A 23,439-nucleotide genomic window follows, 5' to 3' on the forward strand; every position below is an offset into this window, starting at 1 on the left:
ATTGGGAAATATATAACGAAACAAACTAAAAAACAACACAGGTAACGTTTTATTTTATTTGTTTTTGTTTTTGTTTAGGCAATGGGGGTTAAGTGACTTGCCCATGGTCACACAGCTAGTAAGTGTCAAGTGTCTGAGGCCGGATTTGAACTCAGGTACTCCTGAGTCCAGGGCCGGTGCTTTAACCACTGCGCCATCTAGCTGCCCCCTAATGTTTTATTTTAAAACTAAGTAACTATGTGACCACAGAGATCCTTAGGTATGGATTTAGCTGAGTAGTTTTTCAGTCATGTCTGACTCTGTGACCCTAGACAAATCACTTAACCTCTGTGAAGAGCCTTCGTTTCCTCATCTATAAAATGAGAGCATTGGACTCAGTGGCTCTCTAAGGTCCCTCCCAACTCTTAAAAAAAAAAGTCTGGGGCAGCTAGGTGGCGCAGTGGATACAGCACCGGCCCTGGAGTCAGGAGTACCTGCGTTCAAATCCGGCCTCAAACACTTAACACTTACTAGCTGTGTGACCCTGGGCAAGTCACTTAACCCCAACTGTCTCACTAAAAATAAAAAAATCTACCATCATCCACCTGTTATATGTAAACAAATACTCTTGACTTCCAAGTAGAATCATGATATAATCAGTTCTTGTGGGAAACTCTCAAAATCAACTTCTAGATTTTTTTTAAATTTATTTTTTGGTTACATTTTAAGTTCTGAATTGTTTCCTCCTCTCTCGTCACCCAACACTAGGGAAGGCCACTAACCTCTGACAGATTTAGAAAACGTAAGTACTATGCTCTTTCTATTTATCAGTTCTTTCCATGGAGATGGAAGGCATCTTCCTTCATAGATCCTTTATAGTTGATCTGAGTATTTAGTACTCAGTTGGTCATTCATAATTATTCTTCAAACAACACTGCTGTTACTACATGCAACATTCTCTTGGTTGAAGCTTCACAACATATAGCCACATATATAGATGGCTTTCTACTCCTTCGGGAGCCATTAGTTCCAAAATAATTTACTTCTACTAGTACATTTGTAAAAACGATTTGTACAGTATTTTATTTCTACTGGTATATGATTTCGTATGTTTACATTTGTGATCAGGGACTCTTGCTTTTCTAATTTGTATCAACAATGTTTAGCACAGTGCTTTGTACTTAGTAAGTGCTAATAAAAATGTTTTTTATTCATTCATTCATTCCCAAAGTAGTCTTGAAGAATTATGTCTCAACATTTAAGGAGAAATATGGAAAAGGTGACTCTTAATAGTATGTCAGTGTTTGGAACAAACCAGTTAAAGGATAATTCTTTATAGTATTAGTTAACATATACCAATGCAGGCTAAGCCTCAACCAAGAAATCAGTACTATGTCTAAATATATAAACAACTCCAGTGTCTTTACCAAGAAAACCCCAAATGAAGTCACAGAGTTGGACACGCCTGAAACAACTCAACATCACCACCAAATATACATAATTTCCTTTGCAGCAAAAAGAAATATTACCATTAAGCAAAAATATATTCCTAAAACTAAAGTTTTGAGAGGCAATGAGGTAGTCTGAGCTAGAAACAAACAGGTTCAAGTCTTGTCTGAGACATACTGATTTTAAATACCCTGAGGTCCCTTAACCTCCCAATGCCTTAGGCTAGTATGTCAAACTAGTGTGAAAAAAAGGAAAGAGATCTATCCCTGCAGGCCACCTATTTAGAAAATTAACAAGACCAACATTGCATAATATTTCTAGTTATTTTGTTCAACACTTCCTAAAGACACAGTACTCAAGCAGGGGCCCCACACCCTGGCCCCTAGCTAGGAGCAAGATACTAAGATTAGGAGTAGATCAGGCAGTGATTTGCATTAAGAGAGTTTTCCTAACAGTTAAATTCCCCTAAGTACTGAAATCCCAGGCATAAACTCTATCCCTATTCTATTTCATTGAGAAAACAGGTTTTAGGAAAATTCTCTTCCACTTCATCTGGTATTTTTTACTGTTATACAAATTTAGCAATAATGATTTTAAAGGTCCAATTTCAGATTTATAAAAGTTGTCAAAGATAAGGAACATCAAAACCCTATTATGGAGTGCATAACAGGCCAGAACAGAATTTCTTAACTTTAGTGTCATGGAACCCCTTGGCAGTCTGGTAAAGCCTATGAAGCCCTTCTCAGAATAGTGCTTTTAAGTGCATAAAATGTACAGAATAACAAAGGAAAGAAATTATAATAAACACAGTGAATAAAATATTTACAACCAGTTTGTGGACCCCAGGTTAAGAACTGTTCTGATGACCCTAATAACATATTAAAAACACTAAGAACACTCTTGATAAAAAAAAATATTTTAAACGTTTTTACAATCTGGAGACACACTACTAGTAGTACCTCCTAGTGGCATGGAACAGGCACTTTAACATTTTCTGAAAGACTGTACATTTCGTTTCTTGTCACATTTCTTGAACACCACCTTAGGAAGTAAATGCTTAATTTATTTCTTGTCCCTCCAAATTGCTGACTTCTCCCCACCCCCTATAAAAGGCAAGATTCTTCAAGATCACTTGTGAAAAGAACAAAAGAAAGATCCTTTCATGTGCATCCATAAAAACAATCAATATCACCAGATCACATACAGAGTGGGAATCTTCAAAGTCATCTAGTTTAATAGCATTAATAACATTTTAATGACATTCCATTATTTTCTTCCAGAGCATTATGGACCAATAAATGATAATTTTGAATTTTGTAAATTAAGCAACTGTTTTTTATAGAAATGTTCATTTTCCTGATTGGATTGTTCATCTAGAGATATTCTTAGACAATTCTTTAATTCTTCAATTCCTTCTCCTGTTTGTGCAGATATTGGGATGATATCTTGGAACTCCACAGTTTTTGCTGGAATTTCTTCTTTTTCAAAGAGATCCGAAAAATCTGAAATGAGCATAAGAGTTTAATTGTTTTCACAGTTTGATATAAATTATATCAGCATTATCCTCACTGATATATTGATTTAAGAATATTCAATTACAAAACTGAACATTTTAAATCCTCTCAATATACACAAAGGACTTCAAAGTAGTGACATGGGGCTTAGGATAAATCAGAAGTCTCTCTTGTGAGAAGCAAAACCAAAGATGACCAAGGACAGAAAAAACAAGGGATCAAGGGCCTAGTAAAGTTTAAATTGACCAACTAGATATCAGGACACATCTAAGGAGTAAGGGGAGATAAAATTCTATAGCAGGAAAGTCAATTAGGTGGGGCTACTACCTGATGAGTTAGGAGACAGAGATAACCCCAAAAGCCAGGACCATCATTTCAAAAAAAATCCTGCTCAACTTTCAGGAATATGAAAAGCATCCAAGTTTTCTGCACCCCACTCCCAAAAGGGAACTTTCCAATTTTCAAGTGGACATCCTATCTATCTTCTATAAAAGCTTTTGCCTTCCCTCTGCCAGAGGAGAAAGTTTCTAAGCCCTCCTCCTCAGGGGTGAAGTCTTTGATTTCCCACTTGGTCACTTTCCTAGCACCAAATAAAAGACCACTTTAATTCTAATTGGAGTGTGTGTGAGAATGTCATCTTTACTGAGGAATACCTAAGAACCACCACCTCTCCCCTGGTGACAGTAGCTAGTTTCTACTATCCTAACAATAATGAAAAGATTTCACTGACACCATTTTAATGAAATGCAGTTTTCACTACATATTTTTTTTCAAAAGAAGCAATTAATTTATAATCTAAGGCACTCTGGCTTATTATTTGTAGTGGCATATTTACCCTGCTCTCTGACACAAAAACCCATCTTTTAAACACAATGCTGTCTGGTTGTGAATCCTAGAATACCACAATCCACAATCTCTAATGAATCAAAATTGCAAGGGACCCTAAATACAATGGAAGACCACTAGGGGGGGCAAATGAGGTACAGTGTATTTTTAGTGAAGGCTTACAAAACAAGAAGTGGCATTAATATCTAAGAAATGTTATGATCAGAAAACTATCTGGAATGATCATTTTAATGAGGGAGAACAAGTCCACAGGCTCAGTGCTGCTCTGGTATAGGTAACAGGAAATATAAAAAGACCCAGAAGAAGGGTTTCCATACGTTTGGTAAATTATTGTTGTTAAGTTGTGTTTTAAAAATTATTTGCTACTTATATGTTAATGGTTATTGCCCCCATTTTGGCAGTAAGTATTTATTATTAATTAATACTGAATATCAGTAAAGAATCGACCGGGTGGCAGTTCAGTGCAAGCAGGAGAAAGGCCTCAGAGGACTCATGCCATTTCTCAGAGAGCCAGCACATGGTCTCAAGCAGAGCTCAGAAGCCCTACATTACCTATGCTATCCTAGGAGGAGAGCAAGCACCAAGAGACAGCATCCCAAGCCCATGTTCATGGGAACATGGTACCAACCATTAAGGTTAAGGTGGTCAAGGCAGGTCATCATACACTGATCAAAGCTAATTGGTTAGCATCATTCAATTCCACTGGTGACTTGAGGGTGTTGGACCGCCCTCAATTAAAATAAACTGTGTGAGGCGATCTTGATGTAATGATCTAATAGGAAGGACCCTTGGCAAAGTCTTTAGGTGGGGTTTAATCCCATCAGTCCTCTTAGCTAAACAAAAGAATAAATCTCAATCTCTATTGTCCCCTTGGGCTGGTCCCAAACCAGCTAAAGTTCCTGAAGAACTGCACCTGGGGGTGGGGGCCTAAAACGGGGTCACCCCCCAAGAAACCCATTATTAATAATTATTTTCTCACAATCATATCCTGCTATAGAAGACTTAAGGGGAAAACATGGAGAAGATCTGAGCAGCAAAAGGAAGTAGGCTCTAACTATACTGATCAGGAGAGAACCTCCGACACATTGAAGTAATGGAAATCTGGTATTGTGCAAAGAGGGAAGACTTGGAGTCAGAGAGCCTAGAAAAACCTGACACTCTGCTACTGACTACCTGCATAATCTGAGATAGTAGCTCAATCTCTCCTTAATACTTAAGGAGAACATCTACAGGATGTCTGAACTGTTCCCTGGGTAAACTCTACTCTGTCTTTCTTCAAGCTATAATCCATATCTTAGCTCTAAGGAACCATACATATAAACTCAGGGCACCCTCACACACCTGGATGAATCAGCTATCTCCCAAGGGCAGCTTTTCAGTCCATAGTTGGTTTATATACTGCCTTATGCTGTAATTTAAATGTTTCATGTGGATAAATCTTTACTCCTAAGTATATTGTAAATTCTTTGAGAAGAGGGTGTCAATTTCTATTTTGTCTTTTAAAGCATGTAGCAGGATAAATGCATGATGAATAACAAACTGACAATTTACCTTTAGGATTCTGTAGCTGGTTCACAAGTTCACTGAATTTATCTTTAGCATCTGGTAAATCCATCTTATTAACGGCAAGTAGTGAAGGTTTCATCATGAGGTTTTCTTTGTATAGCTCCAGCTCCTTGACAACAATAAAGTGAGATTACTTCTACAAAACATTCTCTCTAAAGAATTCATCTGCTTTGTGTATTAGTATCTTCTTATTAACATGAGTGCTGAACTGTATCATAAGCTGAAATCTACCAAACAGGCATGAAGTGAATGTAGCATGGTGATGGGGAGAAGACTTGGCCACTGTGGGACTTCCCATCCAGCAGGTTCCCCACCTACATTCCCTTTGGGGTTGATCCAGCACCTCACCCCATTTTATTTGATCCTGTGAAGCAGGTGCTCTCATTACCCTCACTGTGGGTATGATGACAAAAGGCTCTGAGAGGTTAAGGAACACAATGAATGTAACATGCAGTTTTCCTGACTCCAAGTCCAGTGCGCTGCTCACCCACTGCTCCGTGGTGCCTCATGTCACCTTATTTATCTCAATGAACTACATCTTCAGTCTCAAAGAGGTATTTTCTTGTTTGTTTTTGTTCTGGGGGGCAATGGGAGTTAAGTGACTTGCCCAGGGTCACACAGCTAGTGTCACGTGTCTGAGCTGGTTTTGAACCAGGTCCTCCTGAATCCAAGGATGGTGCTTTATCCATTGCACCACCTAGCTGCCCCTCAAAGAGGTATTTTCAACGGGACCACAACTACTTTGGGGAATTTAACCAATGTCACTACATTCAAAGATAGCCAGGTTTCCCCGGACAAGCTATTTTATTTCATATTCTCCTGTAACTTCTTTCGGGACCCCAATCATGTACAATTACGACATAAGTAGGAATGCTGTTAGTGTAGTACATAATACACTAGAAGCTAATTTCAATTAGTCTTCCATGCCGAAATACTTAACCGTTACTCATCCAAACACAATAAATTCTATTTAAAAAAATTTTTTAATGATACTCCTTTATAGAACTTATGGTGAGAGAGGCAAACTTACCTTTGTAAGTAATATTACCGTTTCAAAGGCAGATCTGAATTTTGTTTTTGAAGAAAGCTGAAACCCAGAGACATCAACCTAAAAAAAGGAATGAAACAACATTTAAATTGTAGATATACCATCTGAAGAACTCTGGTGTTTTGAAAAAGTTACTTCATGGTGAAGTAAAAACAAAATACTCAAAGTCATTGAATGTGTTGAAGATCTTAATGAATTCTATCTAAGCAAACCTCAAAGTAACATTTGATTTAGTAAACTTTAACACTGTCCCTTTAAAGCTTCAACAGCTTAGCAAAATGAAGATGAGAAATCATTTAGAGCTGGTCAAGAAAGAGGAGCATGATTGTCAACCTCCAATCTAGTCCTTTCTAAATCTCATGATGAAACTTCTATGAAGATTAGTTTCATGATATTTGTTTGTTTTTTGTTTTTTAGTTTTGTTTTTTGGTGAGGCAACTGGGGTTAAGTGACTTGCCCCGGGTTACACAGCTAGTAAGTGTTAAGTGTCTGAGGCCGGATTTGGTAGAAATATTTTGACTTACTGGCCTAATTTGGGGGGCCTAATCTGACTAGAGGACTAATCTGTGGCCTCTTGACTCACTGGCTATCTGACTGCTATTAACTTAATATGGGCTATTTATAAAGTTCCACCACACTGCTCCACTCCCAAAATTGATAAGCAAAAGTTTAAGAAGCCTCTTCCATTTTAACAGCAGAGGGTTTATTTATGAGATACAATTTAAAACTAAGAATACAAGAAAATAAAATGTACAATCTGACTGCATTCCGGCCCATCTCTTTCCTCCTGCTAGGCTTGGAACTTTTTTAGCCTCCTCCTGCGTACCAAGGGACCTTCTTCTAGCGTTCCCCACACTGAAAAGCCCCCCTGCTCTGTATCGGCCTCCGTCCTCTTCTTGCTCTTAGCCTTTTCTCCTTCCCCTGTCTCTTAGTGCTCCAGCCTTTCTATTCTATTAATCTTTGCTTTCTCCAACCTCTACCCTGTGCTGACAGCTTCTGTGCTCTCCTCCACCTCCTGTTCTATCTGTCTGCTCCGTCAGTCTGCCGCCCCTAGTCCTCTGGCACCCCTCTTTCTAACTCCCCTGTGTGTGTGTGTGTATATATATATAATATATATATATATATATATATATATATATATATATATATATCTTCCTTCTAACCCCTCAAATCTTGGGCTCCCTGCGCACCCCCCCCACACCAAGCTAATCCGCCAGCAGAACTAGGGCTGCGGCTGTGGGGGACTCTTGAGAGTACCACACCCAGGGCTACAGGGGCCTGTGCCCCCTGCTGTGTGCCCAGGGACCTCTGCACGGGCTACACCAGAGGCCGGCCTGGATGAGCCCAGGATCTCTCAGATAGATCTGCCCAGGGCAGAGGGAGCTGGGGCTTTTTCCCCCAGCCATCTGACTTCATCTTGTACAGCTCACGGGCTTTTTTTGGTTCAGCTGAAGCGGAGGGGGAGGGGCACCAGCCCCTCCCACATAGAGAAGAAAAACCTGAGGGCCTAAGGCTTTCTAATCTCAGTCTAAAGGTAGGGTCCCCAAATCAAAATAAATTTCCACAATTTGAACTCAGGTCCTCCTGAATCCAGGGCCAGTGCTCTATCCATTGCACCACCTAGCTGTCCCTAAGGGTTCTTTTTGTTTGTTTTTGAGTTTCATAGTATTTAATAGATTGATGATCATCATCGTCTGACCACCATTTGTTTGACCAGCTAAACTTATGAATTTATTTATACGGTAGAAATTAGGTGGTTCAATGCTGGGCCTATAGTTTCAAAGACCTGATTTCAAATCCAGCCTCAGACACTTACTAGTTGTGTGACCCTGGGCAAGTCACTTAACCCGTTTACCTTAATCCACTGCAGAAAAAAATGGCCAACCACTTGCCAAGAAAATCTTATGAACAGTAGGGTCCTTGAGGTCACAAAAAGTTGGACATGAACAACAACAATAATCTACTTACAACAAAAAGAAGCTGTTTGGTTCTTTCTATGTGCTTGAGGAACTTGTGTCCCATTCCTTTGTTCATATGTGCTCCTTCAATTAAACCTGGAAGATCAGCTACAGATACCTAATAAAAATTTAGATAATTTTCAAGAAAAAAGTAGACTACATTTAAAGATATTCATAATCATAAATTTTAAAGAGCATGTAAAAAATATGTAGGAGGATAAATCAACAATCCTGAATTTGTAATTGTTACTTTAATGAATCATCATATATACTTCAAGAAAGTCAAATTAATTTTATAGAAATATGACTTCTTAGGGGCAGCTAAGTGGTACAGTAGATAAAACACCAGCCCTGGATTCAGGAGGACCTGAGTTCAAATCTGGCCTGAGACACTTGACATTTACTAGCTGTGTGACCCTGGGCAAGTCACTTAACCCCATTGCTCTACCCCCCAAAGCAAAGAAATATGACTTCTTAAAGGATCCCAGTCTTTTGCTACACTCTGAAAAAAAGACCTCTAGTTCCACTTGCCAGAGTTTATTAATCTATAAATTTCAGGTATAAGGTTTAAAAATATATTACTTTCACATTAATTCCATAATTTTGATTTCAATTGTCATAAATCCTTTTATATAACCTAACTTTAAAACATTCACAGAATTTAAATAATGAAATCTGTATTCTTTGATAGGAATAAAAATAAATTCCTCTAACAGACTTAGTTACTAGACAGAATTTTGTAGTACTAACATTCTCCTTTTTGAACTAAACTATCACGCAATTTGTTATTACTCAGTGGGCCCTACTTTTCACATGCTCACCCATACTACAAAAGAAGGACCAGGAATTGGTATGCTTATAAATAACACTTTGGGGGGGGGGCGGGGCAATGGGGGTTAAGTGACTTGCCCAGGGTCACACAGCTAGTAAGTGTCAAGTGTCTGAGGCCGGATTTAAACTCAGGTACTCCTGAATCAAGAGCTAGTGCTTTATCCACTTCGCCACCTAGCTGCCCCCATAAATAATACTTTTTAAGTGTATGGGAGGCTAACCATGACTTTTGCAGGTACACATCCAGGGGACAGTCACAAAGGATAACAGATTGAAAAGCTGGTCTAAATCCCTTCATTTTACAAGTGAGAAAACTGAATCCTAAAGAGCTAAAGTGGTAAGTGGCAGAGGCATCATTAAAAACCAAGTCCTCTGACTCCAAATGCAATGCTTTCTTCACTATGCCACACTGTCTGCCACTCTCCTTCTTAGCTTCCTACAGCTAGGCAGAAATAAAGACAAAGAGCTGGATCAGACATCCTCTTGCAGATTCTCTTTACTTTGGTATTATTAAAATCATGTGAAACAATTGTGTTGATGTATAGAAATGAAGAGCATTTGGGTCAACATTAATCATTTTCACTGTTTCACGTATTTGCCAGTGTGATGGATGTGAGGGGAAAACCCATAAAATTGCTTTAATTTCCATTTTTCATCATTCCTATTTGGTGATTTTAGAGCATTTTTTCATATAGTTGTTAATAATCTGCATTCTCTTTTAGAGAACTTCCTTTTTATATTCTTTGCCTACAAATCTATTGGAGAATGGTTGTGTATAGATAGATGTGTGTATATACACATAAATATATCCTTAGATATCAGTCCATTAACAAAGATAGTTGCTGAGGACACCCCCCCCCCCAATTAAAAACTTCTTTTCTTACCCTAGCCACAATGATTTTATAAGACATGACCTAGGGGAGAAAGCCAGTCTTGCAGTCTGGTGCCAGGCGTGTGTTCAATACATATTAGCTGTGAGACACAGGACAAGAGACAGCACCTCACAGTGACCCAGGCAACTCTCTAAGACAAAATTCTAGAGAAGGCTTTGACTTAGGAGTTTTCTCATCTGGGAGTGCCCTATAAAAACAATGAAATCTAAGGTCCAATCCCTATCCCTAAAAGCCTTTTAATTTGATGTAATCAAAATTGTCTATTTTTCTTTATGAACTTCTCTGTATTTTGATCAGGAATTCTCCCCCAACCAAAACTGTACAAGGTACTTCTTTCCTTCTCCTCTAGTTCTTTTTATGATGTGACCTTTTTAGCTTGTTCTTAATCCATTTGGAGCTTATTGTACTTTATGGTGTATGGCTAATCTAAACCTAATTACCATCAAACAATTTTCTGGTTTTCCTAGCTTTTCTTGTTGAAGAGGGAGTCCTTCACCCAAGCAGTTTGTATTTTTGGGTTATAGAACACTCAGCCACTATGTTTGATTGCTTCTGGATCTTGCATGCTGTGTTTATTATGTTGGCTAACTTTTCTATTTTTTTAACTAATGCTACATAGTTTTGATAATTAGTGTTTATAATATAATTTGATATCCTTCAATCCTATTTTTTATTATTTCCCTTGAGAATTTGACCTTTTGTTCCACTAAATTAATTTTTTTGTCAGGTTCTATAAAATAATTCGTGTGTGTGTGTGTGTGTGTGTGTGTGTGTGTGTGTGTGACAAATTAAGTACAGGAACCAGTTAGGAAAGAAGTCAAACTCTAGCCAGTAACTAAATGCTTACACATATATAGACAAACACACATATACTAGTAAATCACTACATTACAAGGTTAAGAAAATGGGATTTACAGTTATATGATAAATATTACTTTATCATGAATTCTTTTACATATGTACAAGCCACTTTGGAATCACCATACTCTAAATGGCACATTAGTTCTATTGTTTACATAAAATTTATTTGTTTCTTCTTTTCCTTTGAACATGCTTTTTTGTTTTGATAGAGACCTTCATAAAATTATTTTATTATATGGGAAGATATTCGACACCACCATACTCTGATGTCTTACTGTGGCACAAAAATAACACTGGATTCTCAAAAGAAAAAAAAAAAATATATATATATGCATGTATGTATATATACACACATGCATGTATAGGCATATACATATACACACGTTCACATTCACATACACACATATTTAAAGTTCTGGCAATTGCTACTAATCTAAAAAGGCTTCTACTGTAGGTTCAGACTGTATGTCTGATGAGGCAGCCTAGCAAAATTCAGAGGGCAGGTTACCTCTAGAATTTTTTTTTTAGTCATAGCAACTCTCACACACCATTTACCAAATTGCAGATCTGTATTTGTAGAGGAAACTCCCAAGCAATGAACTGATCTGTAACTAAATATAATATTTAGAAAATATTAAATTATCTTTCTACATATACTCACTTGTTTGAAATCCTTATAAATAATCTTTCCCAACTGAGGTTTTATTGTTGTAACTAAATAAGAAAAAGTAAATTTAAATTAGTAACAATAATTTTAGGCTGTAATAATAAAAATTCTTTCACTTGGCTATTAATAAATCAAAAAATATTTCTATGAACAGCATAAATCTTACTTGTTCTTAATTTCATGAGGCAAAGCCTTATAATTTACTATCTGGTGAACATTTGGGACAAAAATAAATGAAACTATTGGTAATTTATGTAACAAAAGGAACAGTAGGTTGAAAAAATCCTTTTTGTGGGGCAGCTAGGTGGCGCAGTGGATAAAGCACCGGGCTTGGATTCATGAGGACCCAAGTTCAAAGCCAGTCTCAGACACTTAACGCTTACTAGCTGTGTGACACTGGGCAAGTCACTTAACCCCCATTGCCTCTCAAAAAAAGAAAAAAGAAAAGAAAGAATCCTTTTTGTAAAATCTAAATTGCGGGTCTGGAATTTTCTTTCAGGATAACTCAGTGAATCTAAGATGTAAGTTCTATATACTCATAACATTAGTTTCCTTTATGATTCTATTTTTTTAATACAGACTAGCTAAGAATCTTCAGTATGTCTAACAGTGCAAATGATCACAAATCTCAATTTCATTTAAAAGCTAAAAACAAATACAGGTTAAGAAGAGCAAAATCCAATTTATATTTTTTTCTTATTTCCAGGTGTTCTTCTTCATTCCTAGAGTTTTACCTCGATTTTTTTTTCCCCTTCTGTATAACAGTTCAACTGTTTGGAGGCTTGAATTTTGCTTCCTTACTGTAAACTGACTATATAATTTCCATTCTCTCATCTCACTATGTGCATGTTAAATCACACTAAAAACAAAAATTTCTATAGAGTACAAAAGACCTCCAAGCTCCAAAGCCTTTCTATCAAGCAATTTTTGATACAAGAGTTCCACCAAAGAATCCAGACAGTCCTTTGTAATCTTCTATTAGACTCAAGATTTGATTCGACTTTACTCCATTTTACTCTCTTCTCTGTGTGTTAAATTGCTCACCTTTTTTGACTCTTTGTGACTACCATGGACCACACCATGCCAGGCCCATCTGTCCTCTCTCTAAATCTGTCCAACTTCATGTCTGTTGTTTCCATAACATCATCTATCCTTCTCATGCTCTGCTATCCTTCTTTCTCTTTGCCTTCAATCATTCCCAACATCAATGGGTCACATGTGGCCAGACCAGAGTATTTAAGCTAAACAGTAAACAGTCTGAATTAAGTATTGACTGATTTGATCTCTTTGCTGTCCAAGGGACCCTCAAAAGCCTTCTCCAGCACCACAATTTGAAAGTCTTGATTCTGTGGCATCCAACTCTCACAGCCATACATTGCTACTCAAATAACCAACTCTTCTCCTGTACCGTCCTACAACTCGCTCTTATCTCCTAACTATAATTCAGTGTCCTAACCTTTTACTCGATACTGGGGAAAAAATTAGTGTTTCCAACATAGCCTAATAGGAAGCAGTCCCCAGATGACAGCAGTAATCTGCATCAAAATATCTGGCTAGGTGGCGCAGTGGATAGAACACTGGCCCTGGACTCAGGAGGACCTGAGTTCAAATCCAGCCTCAGACACTTGATACTTACTAGCTGTGTGACCCTGGGCAAGTCACTTAACCTCAATTGCCTCACCACCCCACCCCCCCAAAAAATTTCTGGCCACTAGAAGAAACCATGATACTTTAGCTAACACACAACATCTGATCACTATTAAAAAAGCCGACATTAACTGTGCTGCAGAGAACTCTGTCCCTTCTACATGACACTTGTTTTCTGAGAGATTGCTACATTCCCCCCTCTATCATTTTGTCCACATTCTTTCTCTAGTTTTCTCATGCTCCACCAAACTCCCCCAGAAGCTTCCTTCCCCTTAACTCTTTGCTGTCACTATTCTTCTGTTCTACCATCTCCTTAGTTCTCTCTGTGGTTTATTTCCCTGACCAAGTTATGAGGAGGCTTGAGATAAGCAACTTGGACAGAGATGAATACTCCTATCTGACTTTACTCTTCTTCCCTGAAGCCAGGGCCAGGCTAATAAAACCAATCACTGGCATTTTGTCAATTAAATACAGAAAAGTAGCCTCAGAAAAATGAAATGATACGTCCAAAGCAACAATGACAGTATCATATTCATTAGGCCTGCAGACCGTTTGCTCATCTTACATTTAAACTCAGAGTACAAAAACAAGAAAACATACTACTTACATGCATAATCTGCAATCTCGGGTTTTGCATGGGAAATTTTACTTAGTAAAGAGGATTTTCCAGCATTTGGAAATCTGAAATGAGAAAATAAAATTATAAATCTAGTGAATATTAACATCCTTAATACCACCTTAATTCTGAATTTCAAGTGATTTAAGAAGTAAAGCTTTTCTTCTTGAGCATTACTCACAGATTAGACAATTGTACAGTTTATAATAAACATTAAAAACAAATTATGAAACAGATTTTTAAAAATCCCACAAATTTAAAGAGCATCCTAAGCTATGCTAGGAATTGCAGCAATTTTACTAATTCACAAAACAAACAACTCAACCCTTTATTATTTCCCTCTCCTACATCTAATCATTTAGCTATAATGTTCTGGCCTTCAAGATTAGTTCTAAGATCACAGATCTACAATGGAAGGGAACTGAATGACCATTTAGTTCAATGCTTTCATTTTAGAGATGATTAAACTAAGGCCCTGAAAAGTTACATGATTTGCCCAAGGTAACACAGTAAAAAACAAACAAATTAAAAAAAAAAAAAAACCAAGGGATAGGATTTGAACCCAGGACCTCAAACTTTAGAGCTATTTGCTACCTTTTTTATTAAAAGGCATATGTTTCAAATACAGAAAAACAATAGAATTTCACTTCATGTAATAAATACCAAATTAAAGGTTTTAGGAAATATTAATTTGGCTTTTTGGAAAGATTCCTAAAGTTTATTATTCTCGGCTTAGTTAAATTTAGCTATCTCATAGCTTTTTTGCAATCCTGAAGAAATCTTTTTCCACTGAAAGCAGAATAAAGCACTCAAAACATTTCTCAGTCACTTTTTTTCCTCCTGTAAACATATTATTTTGTTCCATTGTTATATATAGGCTCTCGATGATCTTTGAAAATCAAATCGTCACTTTTCTTGCACATACACTAAGTAGGTTAACTTAAATCATTTCTAAAGCAACTTTGGTTTATTTGGTTATTACTAAAGTTTTTTGGTTTTAAAAACACATGTTTTTCTAACATGATAATCAAAGAGTCATACACAGGGGAAAGCAAAAGTAATAATAAAGACCAAAGTATAGATTAGTTTTTTGATTAACTAATCAGAGAAAAGTTTGGAAAAAAATTTTTTAAAGTAGACAATTGAAAGAAACTGTCTGAAAAGCTACCTAGTTTAAAGCACTAGAAGCTGAAATACAACCTAATAGCAGATGAGATTTTAGAAAAGAATTCTGCTCTCATGCTTCTATCCTATAAGGATAGGAAGTTTTGTTAGTGTTCATGGAGGCAGTTCTACCCCAGCCTTCTGTGTGTCCTCCCCCTCCCCACCACACCTCCAGGCCCTTCTTGATTCCATTTAAATGACCTTTTATTGATTCTGCATCTAATTTTGTGTCTATGTTGTCTCCACCAATAGAACATTAAGTCCTTGATGGCAGAGAATATTTCATTCTGTGTTTGTACCCCAGTGCTTAGTACGGTGCTAGGAAAATAAGCCTATAATGAATGTTTATTGATTGACAACGAGGCTTTCTCTTACCTTACCTACTGGTAAACCTTTCAATTCTTTGTCTTTTGACTTGTTTCCACTATCTCCACTGAAATTGTTTCTCAGAATCCAGTGACCTACAAATGTAAGGTGGATTTTTCTCAGCCCTCCTCTCTTTAACCTCTCCATCGCAAATACTAATACTTAGCACCACCTCCTTTTTTGATGCATTCCCATCTGACCACACTCTCCTCCGCTCTCCTGTCATTTTGTCTCCAAGATTAACTCCACGGTTTATTTCTTTCCCCTTCTTCTCTCTTAATGTCCTTCTCCAGTGACTACCTCATTTCCACATTTCAGCTATCACCTCCACACAGATAATCACCCAATCTGTATCACTGCTGGTTCAAATCAAAGGCTGATTCAACACTCTGGTATAGGGGATACAAAGACAAAGTGGTAACAGTCCTTGCCCTCAAGGAACCTGGATATGTATAAGTGTGGAAAAAGGAGGAAGAATTAGGGATGAACATGGGATTGTACTGCTGCAGGGAATTCTACCCATGCAAGTTAGTCACAAGTATTGAAGGCAGAGTCTCAGCCCAGGTCTTCACTTCCAGATTAGCCTTCCACTACATCGTGTTGCCTATACCCCAAATAAATAGGAGGCCGTTCTGTGGGGGAGGCACTAGCCGGGGGAAAATCTGTCAAGGCCTCAAATGGGAGGTAAACTTTGAGATGTGCTTTAAAGAAAATGAGGGCTTCTAAGAGGCAGAGGTGAGTAGAGAGAACTGTGAAAAGGCCACAGAGGCCTGTTGTAGGTTGAACCCCAGAGAGTGTGAAGAGGAGGGAAGGACAATAAGCCTGGAAAAGGAGGCTACGGGAAGGGTGTGAAAGGGCTTCAAGGTTGGAGCAAACGTTCCTGGTCTTCATGAAAGCTGGCCCCTCCACCCCTCCCTGTTCCTAAGGCGGGCACAACGGTGCCCCTGGTGAGCCTCGCTGCTCCTGAGTCAGCCTCCACTGTCCGCAGTCAGTCGCCCAACACTCTTCTCTTGTCTTGCTCCTTCTGCCGATGCAGCTATTTCTCCCCTTGCTTAGACTGCTTTCACGTTCTCCAATACGCCTCCCCTTAATACAACTGCTAGAATGCTTTTCCCAAGGTAAGGGTGGTAGGTGTTACATGTCCACTTTGGTCAACTCCCCCGGCCAGTGGAACAAACCAAAATCCTTGGGTTCAGTTCATCACTTGAGGCCTCCTACGATCAGGCTCCCATCTGCCCTCTCCTCCTTCTTTCAGACCACTACTCTGAATGCATTTGCTGTTACAAATTGGCCTAAGAGTTATTTTCAGGACAAGACATTTTAGTCTTTGTGTATCAGTACAAATGCTCACCCAGACCTGGGACACATTCCCTCCTTCTGCTTCTCACAATCCTAGTCTTCTTTCAGGACTCAGTCCAGTACCATCTCTTTCATAAAGCTTTCCTGGTTCTCCCTAGTTGTTAGCACTCTCTCCCTCTTCAATTGTCTTCATGTTGTATTTATTTGTATCCATCTTCTATTTTCTATATGGAATGAAAGCCTTTTGACAGCAGGGACTGTCTTGTCTTTCTATACTCAGCACTAAATAGAATTTTACACATACTAGGAGCTTAATAAATGTTTGCTGAATTAAGTCTCCAGGCCCAACCTCTCTCACTAAGCATTAGGCCCACATTTCCAACTACCTTCAAAATCTTTACCTAAAATTCTAAGGGCACCTCAAGCTTAACATGAACCCAAGAGTCCAGAGAAATGGAGTGCCCTGCAAACCATCCGACCTGCTTCCTCCCCAATCCCTATAGCCTTCCAATTCCAGGTGTTATCTTTCCCTAAAAAATAATATACCATACAAGACTCTAATCTGTGCCATGGATAACTACTAATTTTATCTAAAAATATCCATTGATTTTTCATTCCCTCAATTTCCCCTAATATTTCTATCTTAAAAGATAAGCATTACTTACCCTACAAGGCCTACATCAGCTATAAGCTTTAGGTCAAGGTGAATTATTCTTTTTTGGCCCTTGGATGGCAGGAAATTTGAAAGCAAATTACCCCCAAGTCCTCCTTGTGCTATTAAAATTCTGTCATCCTCTTTATTGAGTTCTCCTAAAAGAATCAAACAAATATACATTATATACATAATATAAATTATCATTATATATTAATGTATTAATTATATATACATACATGCACACATGCATGAGTGCGTGTGTATCTCAATCCCTAGAACTAAAGGAATTATTATCAGCATGTTTCCTTGGGGCAGTGAGGTGGCACCATGGATAGAGTGCCAGACCTGGAGTAAGAAATACTCATTTCCAAGAGTTCAAATCTGGTCTCAGACACTTCCTAGCTATGTGACCCTGGGCAAGTCACTTTACTTTGTTTGCCTATTTCCTCATCTGTAAAAGGAGCTGGAGAAGCATATGGCAAACCACTTCAACATCTTTGCCAAGACGCCATTTTGGACATGACTGAAATGACTGAACAACAACAACAAATGTTTCCTAGGAAGAGTTTGAAAACAAAAAGGGGAAAACAGAATTTCCAAGTTGATGTATACCATGATCACATATTAATATACCAGTTATGTGCCTAAACTAAGAAAATTAAGTGAAACCATCATAACCAGAAGTAAACTTCAATAAGCCTTTGATTAAACTCCCAAGAAAATAAGGAATTCCTCTGGTATCTGCATCAGGTGCCAACTGGAACTGCTGAATTTAAAAAGAAATAACCTAAATTGAATATACATAATTTAAAACATTTATTCAACAGAATCTCTATTGAGAATGCGAGCAATTTGATACAGGCTATACATGTGCAGTCAAGCAAAATATATTTCCCTTTTAGCCATGTTGTGAAAGAAAACACAGACAAAAATTAAAAAAAAAAATTTTAAGTATGCTTTGATCTGTACTCAGATTCTGTCAGTTCTTTCTCTGGAGGTGAACAGCCTTTTCCATCTTAAGTCCTTTGAAGAAAGTCACTATCTGTATCCAGAGAAAGAACTGATAAATAGATGTATAGAATAATTTTACACATGTATACATATTTGTGTGTAGCCATGGGGGAATGGAGGAAAGAAATTCACATATAATTTTCTTGTATATTTGAGAATAGCAAGTTGTGCATAGTAGATTTGCAGTTTTATTTGCAATCATCTTTTTAAAAATTGTACTATGCTAGGTAAATGTTGTTTTATTCCATAAATTAAAGTCAATATTTTTACAAAAAATAAGAGGAAAAAAACATCCTTTGGAATTGTTTTTGGTTCATTGCATTCCTGAGAATGGCTAACATTCACAGTTGTTCACTGTTCAATATTGCTGTTACTATGTAAAAATGTTCTGGTTCTGCTCACTTGGCTTTCTTTGCATTAGTTCATATTAAGTCTTCGCAGGTTTTTCTAAAAGCATCCCTGTTTGTCATTTCTTATAGCACAATAATATCCCATCAATTATGTATACCGCAACTTGTTTGGCCATTCCCCAAATGATGGGCATCCCATCATTTCTAATTCTGCCATCACAAAAAAAGTTGCTAGAGTGTGTGTGTGTGTGTGCGCGCGTGTGTGCATATGAACGTCATTTTCCTTTTTTGAAAATCTCTCTAGGATATAGAACCTAGCAGTGCTATTGCTGGGTTAAAGGGTATATAGTTTTATAGCCCCTTGGGAACATTTCCAAACCAGTCCCCAGGATGGTTGGACTAGTTCACAACTCCACCAACAGTGCATTAGTGTCCCAATTTTTTCACTTCCCCTCCAGCATTTGTCATTTTCCTTTTCTGTCATGTTAGCTAATATGATAGGTGGGAGGTGGTATGTCAGTTATTTTAATTTGCATTTTTCTAATAGTGATTTAGAGCATTTGAAAATTTTTTTCTTTTAAAGGGTCTCTAGGATTTACCAGATGGCCAAAAAGAGCCCATAACACCAAAATGGCTAAAAATCCCTTTCTTAAAGTAAGGGACGCTTGGCACACTAGACTGGGAGCCCATCACACACCATAAATCTATAGGACACAGGCAAGAGTCACATTAAAAAAAGACAAAGATGGGTTTTTGATCTCTTGATATGGCATAGAAACCAAGGAAACATTTGACATTCTAGATCTAAGTACTGAAGGAGGTTGGGAGATTGAGACTATTTTGGTACTGCTGAACATGGAAGTGCCTTAGTAAAAATATTTGTGTGTGTTAGTTTGGGTGACTTCTGAGGGGAATAAAGGCAAATGGAGATGACTCCATGTGGGTGTTTCCTCCAGAGAGAGAAACAGAAGCAGAGCCTTCAGGGAGTAGGGTTAATGTCCAACGGTAAATGGTTATTTATTGTTATTTTTCTCAATTGTAGAAGGGCAGAGATCTGTCCCTAAGTGGACAGAAGATCAAAGATGTTCAGTGAATAGGCAAGAGAATCAAGGATCTGAATGGGCAAGTTATCAATGTGTAGAACAAAGGTGCAAGGCACTCTGTTCCCAAATGGAAGAGATGACTAGAGGTGAGAATAGTTAGAGTATGTGTCCATTTTAAGTTGACTCTTTAGTTAAGGAGCCCAACATCTGACTTGTATGGTTGGTTGCTTGACTTGTCCTTGATTGAACCAAAATGAAATTACTGTTAGGCTTAAGTTTATAGCATGTCCAACTGTAGCTGATCAGACCAATATGAACTCGGAATGCTCTACCACAGATCCAGAACAAATAACCCATGTGAACATTGGGGAGGAGTCTCTAATTTGTACATCTCTGTGTTGCTTTTGCGGTACTTTAATTCTGCTTTGCTCATAGAGCACAGCATTTTCTTTGAGGTGGGTACGTGGGTGGTTCTGTGCCAGTGTCTCCCATGTCATGTAATCAATTCCAAAGTTTTTCAGAGAGACTTTGAGAGCGTCCTTGTATTGCTTCTTTTGACCACCATCTGAGAGCTTGCCTTGTGTGAGTTCTCTATAAAATAGTCTTTCAGGCAAGTGTGCATTTGGTATTCGAACGTGTCCAGCCCATTGGAGTTGCACTCTCTATAGGTGAGTTTAAATGTTTGGCAGTTTAGTTCGAGAAAGGACCTCAGTGTTCTTTACTTTATCTTGCCAAGTGATCTTCAGAATCTTCCTAAGACAATTCAAATTGAATCAATTCCATTTCCTGGCATGGCACTGGTAGACTGTCCACATTTCACAGACACAGAATGATGAGGTCGGCACAATAACTTGCAGACCTTCAGTTTGGTAGGCAGTCTAATACCTCTTCTCTCCTACACCTTCTTTTGGAGCCTCCCAAACACTGAGGTAGCTCTGGCAATGTGTGCATCAACCTCATCATCCTTGTGTACATCCCTGGAAAGTCTACTGCCAAGAGAAGTGATTTTACCAACAGCATTTAAAACTTCTCCATTTGCTGTAATGGATGGTACTATGTACAGATGGTGTAGTGCAGGCTGGTGAAGCACCTATGTGTTCTTGGCGGTGTTAAGCCAAAATCAGCACAAGCAGCAGAGAATCAATCCATACTTTGTTGCATCTCAGCTTCAGAGGCCGCATAGGCCATATGCCATACACTTAAAGACAGAATTCCATAGACCATTCTGAAACTAGTACTTTATAATAGATTCCTCACTCCTATATTCAAACAAAATCAATGAATAAAAATTATTCCTTGAAGGTGCATTTAATCCAAGGTTTTAGATCCTTTTCCCGCTAAGGATGAGGCAGAGACTACAAGTGAGAAAAATAACAATAAACAATTATTTTTCAAAATGTTCACATTTCTCAAATATTTACAAAAAATCAAACCAGGATATTCACCTATGATTTGGCCTCTCTCATCGGTTACTGTAATGCCTACAGGCACAGATATTTCATAATCCAGGCCTTTGTCTCCCTTTAATGCACTGATTCTGAAAGGCAAAAACAAAGTTGTGAATGCCCAACATTTTAAAAAATGAAAGCAGATCAAGTAAACCAAACTGTAAATACTTCAAGTGGGTGTTCTGGTTTACAAACAAGGCTGGAAAAACAAGAAAAAAAAAACAAAAAACCAAGGATGGACAGTGCATATCTGTTCAGACTAACTTTTATATGGCATTTTAAAGCATTTCCATTCACTAGGATATTAATAATTTACTAAGGGCTATGTCTTTAAGTCAATTGTTTGAACTGAATGTATTTCCTTACAGAAAACTATTTTCTCTAGATTTCTGTTCCCCTAAACTAAAAGTATTATTTTCTGAGCTCTCACAGTATTTTGTTTTTCACTTTTACACATTTATCCTATTTGTTGTGTACCTTCAGGTTTCAATTCAAGAGTAGTTTATTTAACCACCTATTTACTATGTAACTGGAACAGGAGATACAAAAAGAGGATAGTCGGGGGCAGCTAGATGGCGCAGTGGTTAAAGCACCAGGCCTGGATTCAGGAGTACCTGAGTTCAAATCCGACCTCAGACACTTGACACTTACTAGCTGTGTGACCCTGGGCAAGTCACTTAACCCCCATTGCCTGCCAAAAAACCAAAAACAAAACAAAAACAAAAACAGGATAGTCTTTACTCTTGAGGTATACACACACTCTGATTATAAGCCCCATGAAGGCAATATGAACCATATTAATCTTTGTGAGCTCCCACAGCTCTCAGAATAGCTATTTGCAGCCAATAAAAAGCTTAATGTTTGTTGAACTGATTTGAAGGAAAACAATGTTATAAATGGTGATTTGAGCCCTATACCCACGTATATAGTTGAAATATACAATGAGATACACATACATACACTCTTATTCTTGCAATACTAGAACTTAGACAAAATAGAAAAACTGAATAAATAGCTTTTAATTTAGCTTGAATTCTGGCACTTGAGAAAAAGGTAGTTTAGAGAAGATGAAGTAGTTGGAGAAATCTCTATTTTCAAGAGTTGTGGTGGGGCCGGTGACAACAGTGTGGAGCAGATTTGTCCCAGAATAGGGTGGGCTCTATGTCTTAGGAGAAGCTAGTAGAGGGAAAGCTCCGTCACCTTCAGCTGGGGAAACAGCCTTTCATTACTCAATTATAGGAACAACAAAGTAAGGTTTTAGTAATATTTTAGATGAATAAGTTTTCAAAGTATTTTCAGTAAATCATCAAATGAGAAGGACTGTCAGAAGATTTTTCCCTTTATTCTCAGGGGGGAAAGGGGATATCGAGAACAGAGGAAAGCAAGGCCTCCAGAAGAGCAAAGAAGGGTCTACTTGGAAGGGGGAAGACATAGAAGGGGAAAAAATGCCTATGGGGTAAAACTGGGTACACATTTCCAACACTACAATTTTGCTAGGATAATCCCTACTGAGTCAGATAAACAGAAGCTGTACACTAAAACATTTGTGTTATACAGCTACAAATAACTTGCAGGGGGAAAAAAAGCTGGGTTCGTTTTTGTTAAAAGTGTAGCTATCCAATGTTATGAGCATAAATCATGCAGTAAGTACTTACCGACTATTTGCTCCTTCTCCTGCCACAAACCTTTCTGGGGATATTTATCTTTTATTTTTTTTAAGCTCATTCTTTTTTTGGCTACTAGCCAGGACATCACCACCTTTGCCTCCTTCTCCACCTAATCGAGGATAACCCATTCCACCAGCTCCTCCTTTTTGCAAGAGTCTTAGATTGTCCATGAAGTTTCCATACATTAAAAAAAAAAGTTTGGGTTTATTGAATACAAAGGACTTTACTCATTAGGATATTAAATCTGTGTATGCAACACATTTACAAAAATAACAGTGCAGTGGAAAAAAACACCTGGGTCCAGATTGGTCTCTGCTGCTTACTAAGCTAGAAGACCTACCTCTATACTGAGTTGTCATGAGCCTTGGTTTTCTTTATCTATGAAACAAGATGGTTTGTAGTCTTGTAGCTCCAGGCTCTAAAGCTAAACCATTCTCTAGCACTTTGTAATTTATCTGTAGTCTCTCCTTATCTCATCTGCAAGGTCTTATGGTATAAGTATCTCCTCTTCCTTTTTTTGCACAAAATGAATGCTAAACACATAGTAGGTACACTTACTTG

At 37.9% G+C, this 23,439-nt stretch overlaps 1 protein-coding gene across 1 annotated transcript; it reads right to left on the minus strand.

Moving 5' to 3' along the window:
- Window positions 1-594: 594 nt before the first annotated feature.
- GTPBP10 (GTP binding protein 10) lies at window positions 595-23,063 on the minus strand. The gene is given in 11 exon segments (XM_043967506.1): window positions 595-2,930; window positions 5,340-5,463; window positions 6,385-6,462; window positions 8,371-8,478; window positions 11,607-11,659; window positions 13,867-13,940; window positions 17,370-17,514; window positions 21,209-21,300; window positions 22,867-22,903; window positions 22,906-22,957; window positions 22,959-23,063. Coding segments are annotated over 11 exon segments (1,086 nt in total). The 3' UTR covers window positions 595-2,712.
- Between the last annotated feature and the right edge of the window lie 376 nt (window positions 23,064-23,439).

Source organism: Dromiciops gliroides, chromosome 5 (genome assembly GCF_019393635.1).
Source record: "Dromiciops gliroides isolate mDroGli1 chromosome 5, mDroGli1.pri, whole genome shotgun sequence".
NCBI lineage: Eukaryota > Metazoa > Chordata > Mammalia > Microbiotheria > Microbiotheriidae > Dromiciops > Dromiciops gliroides.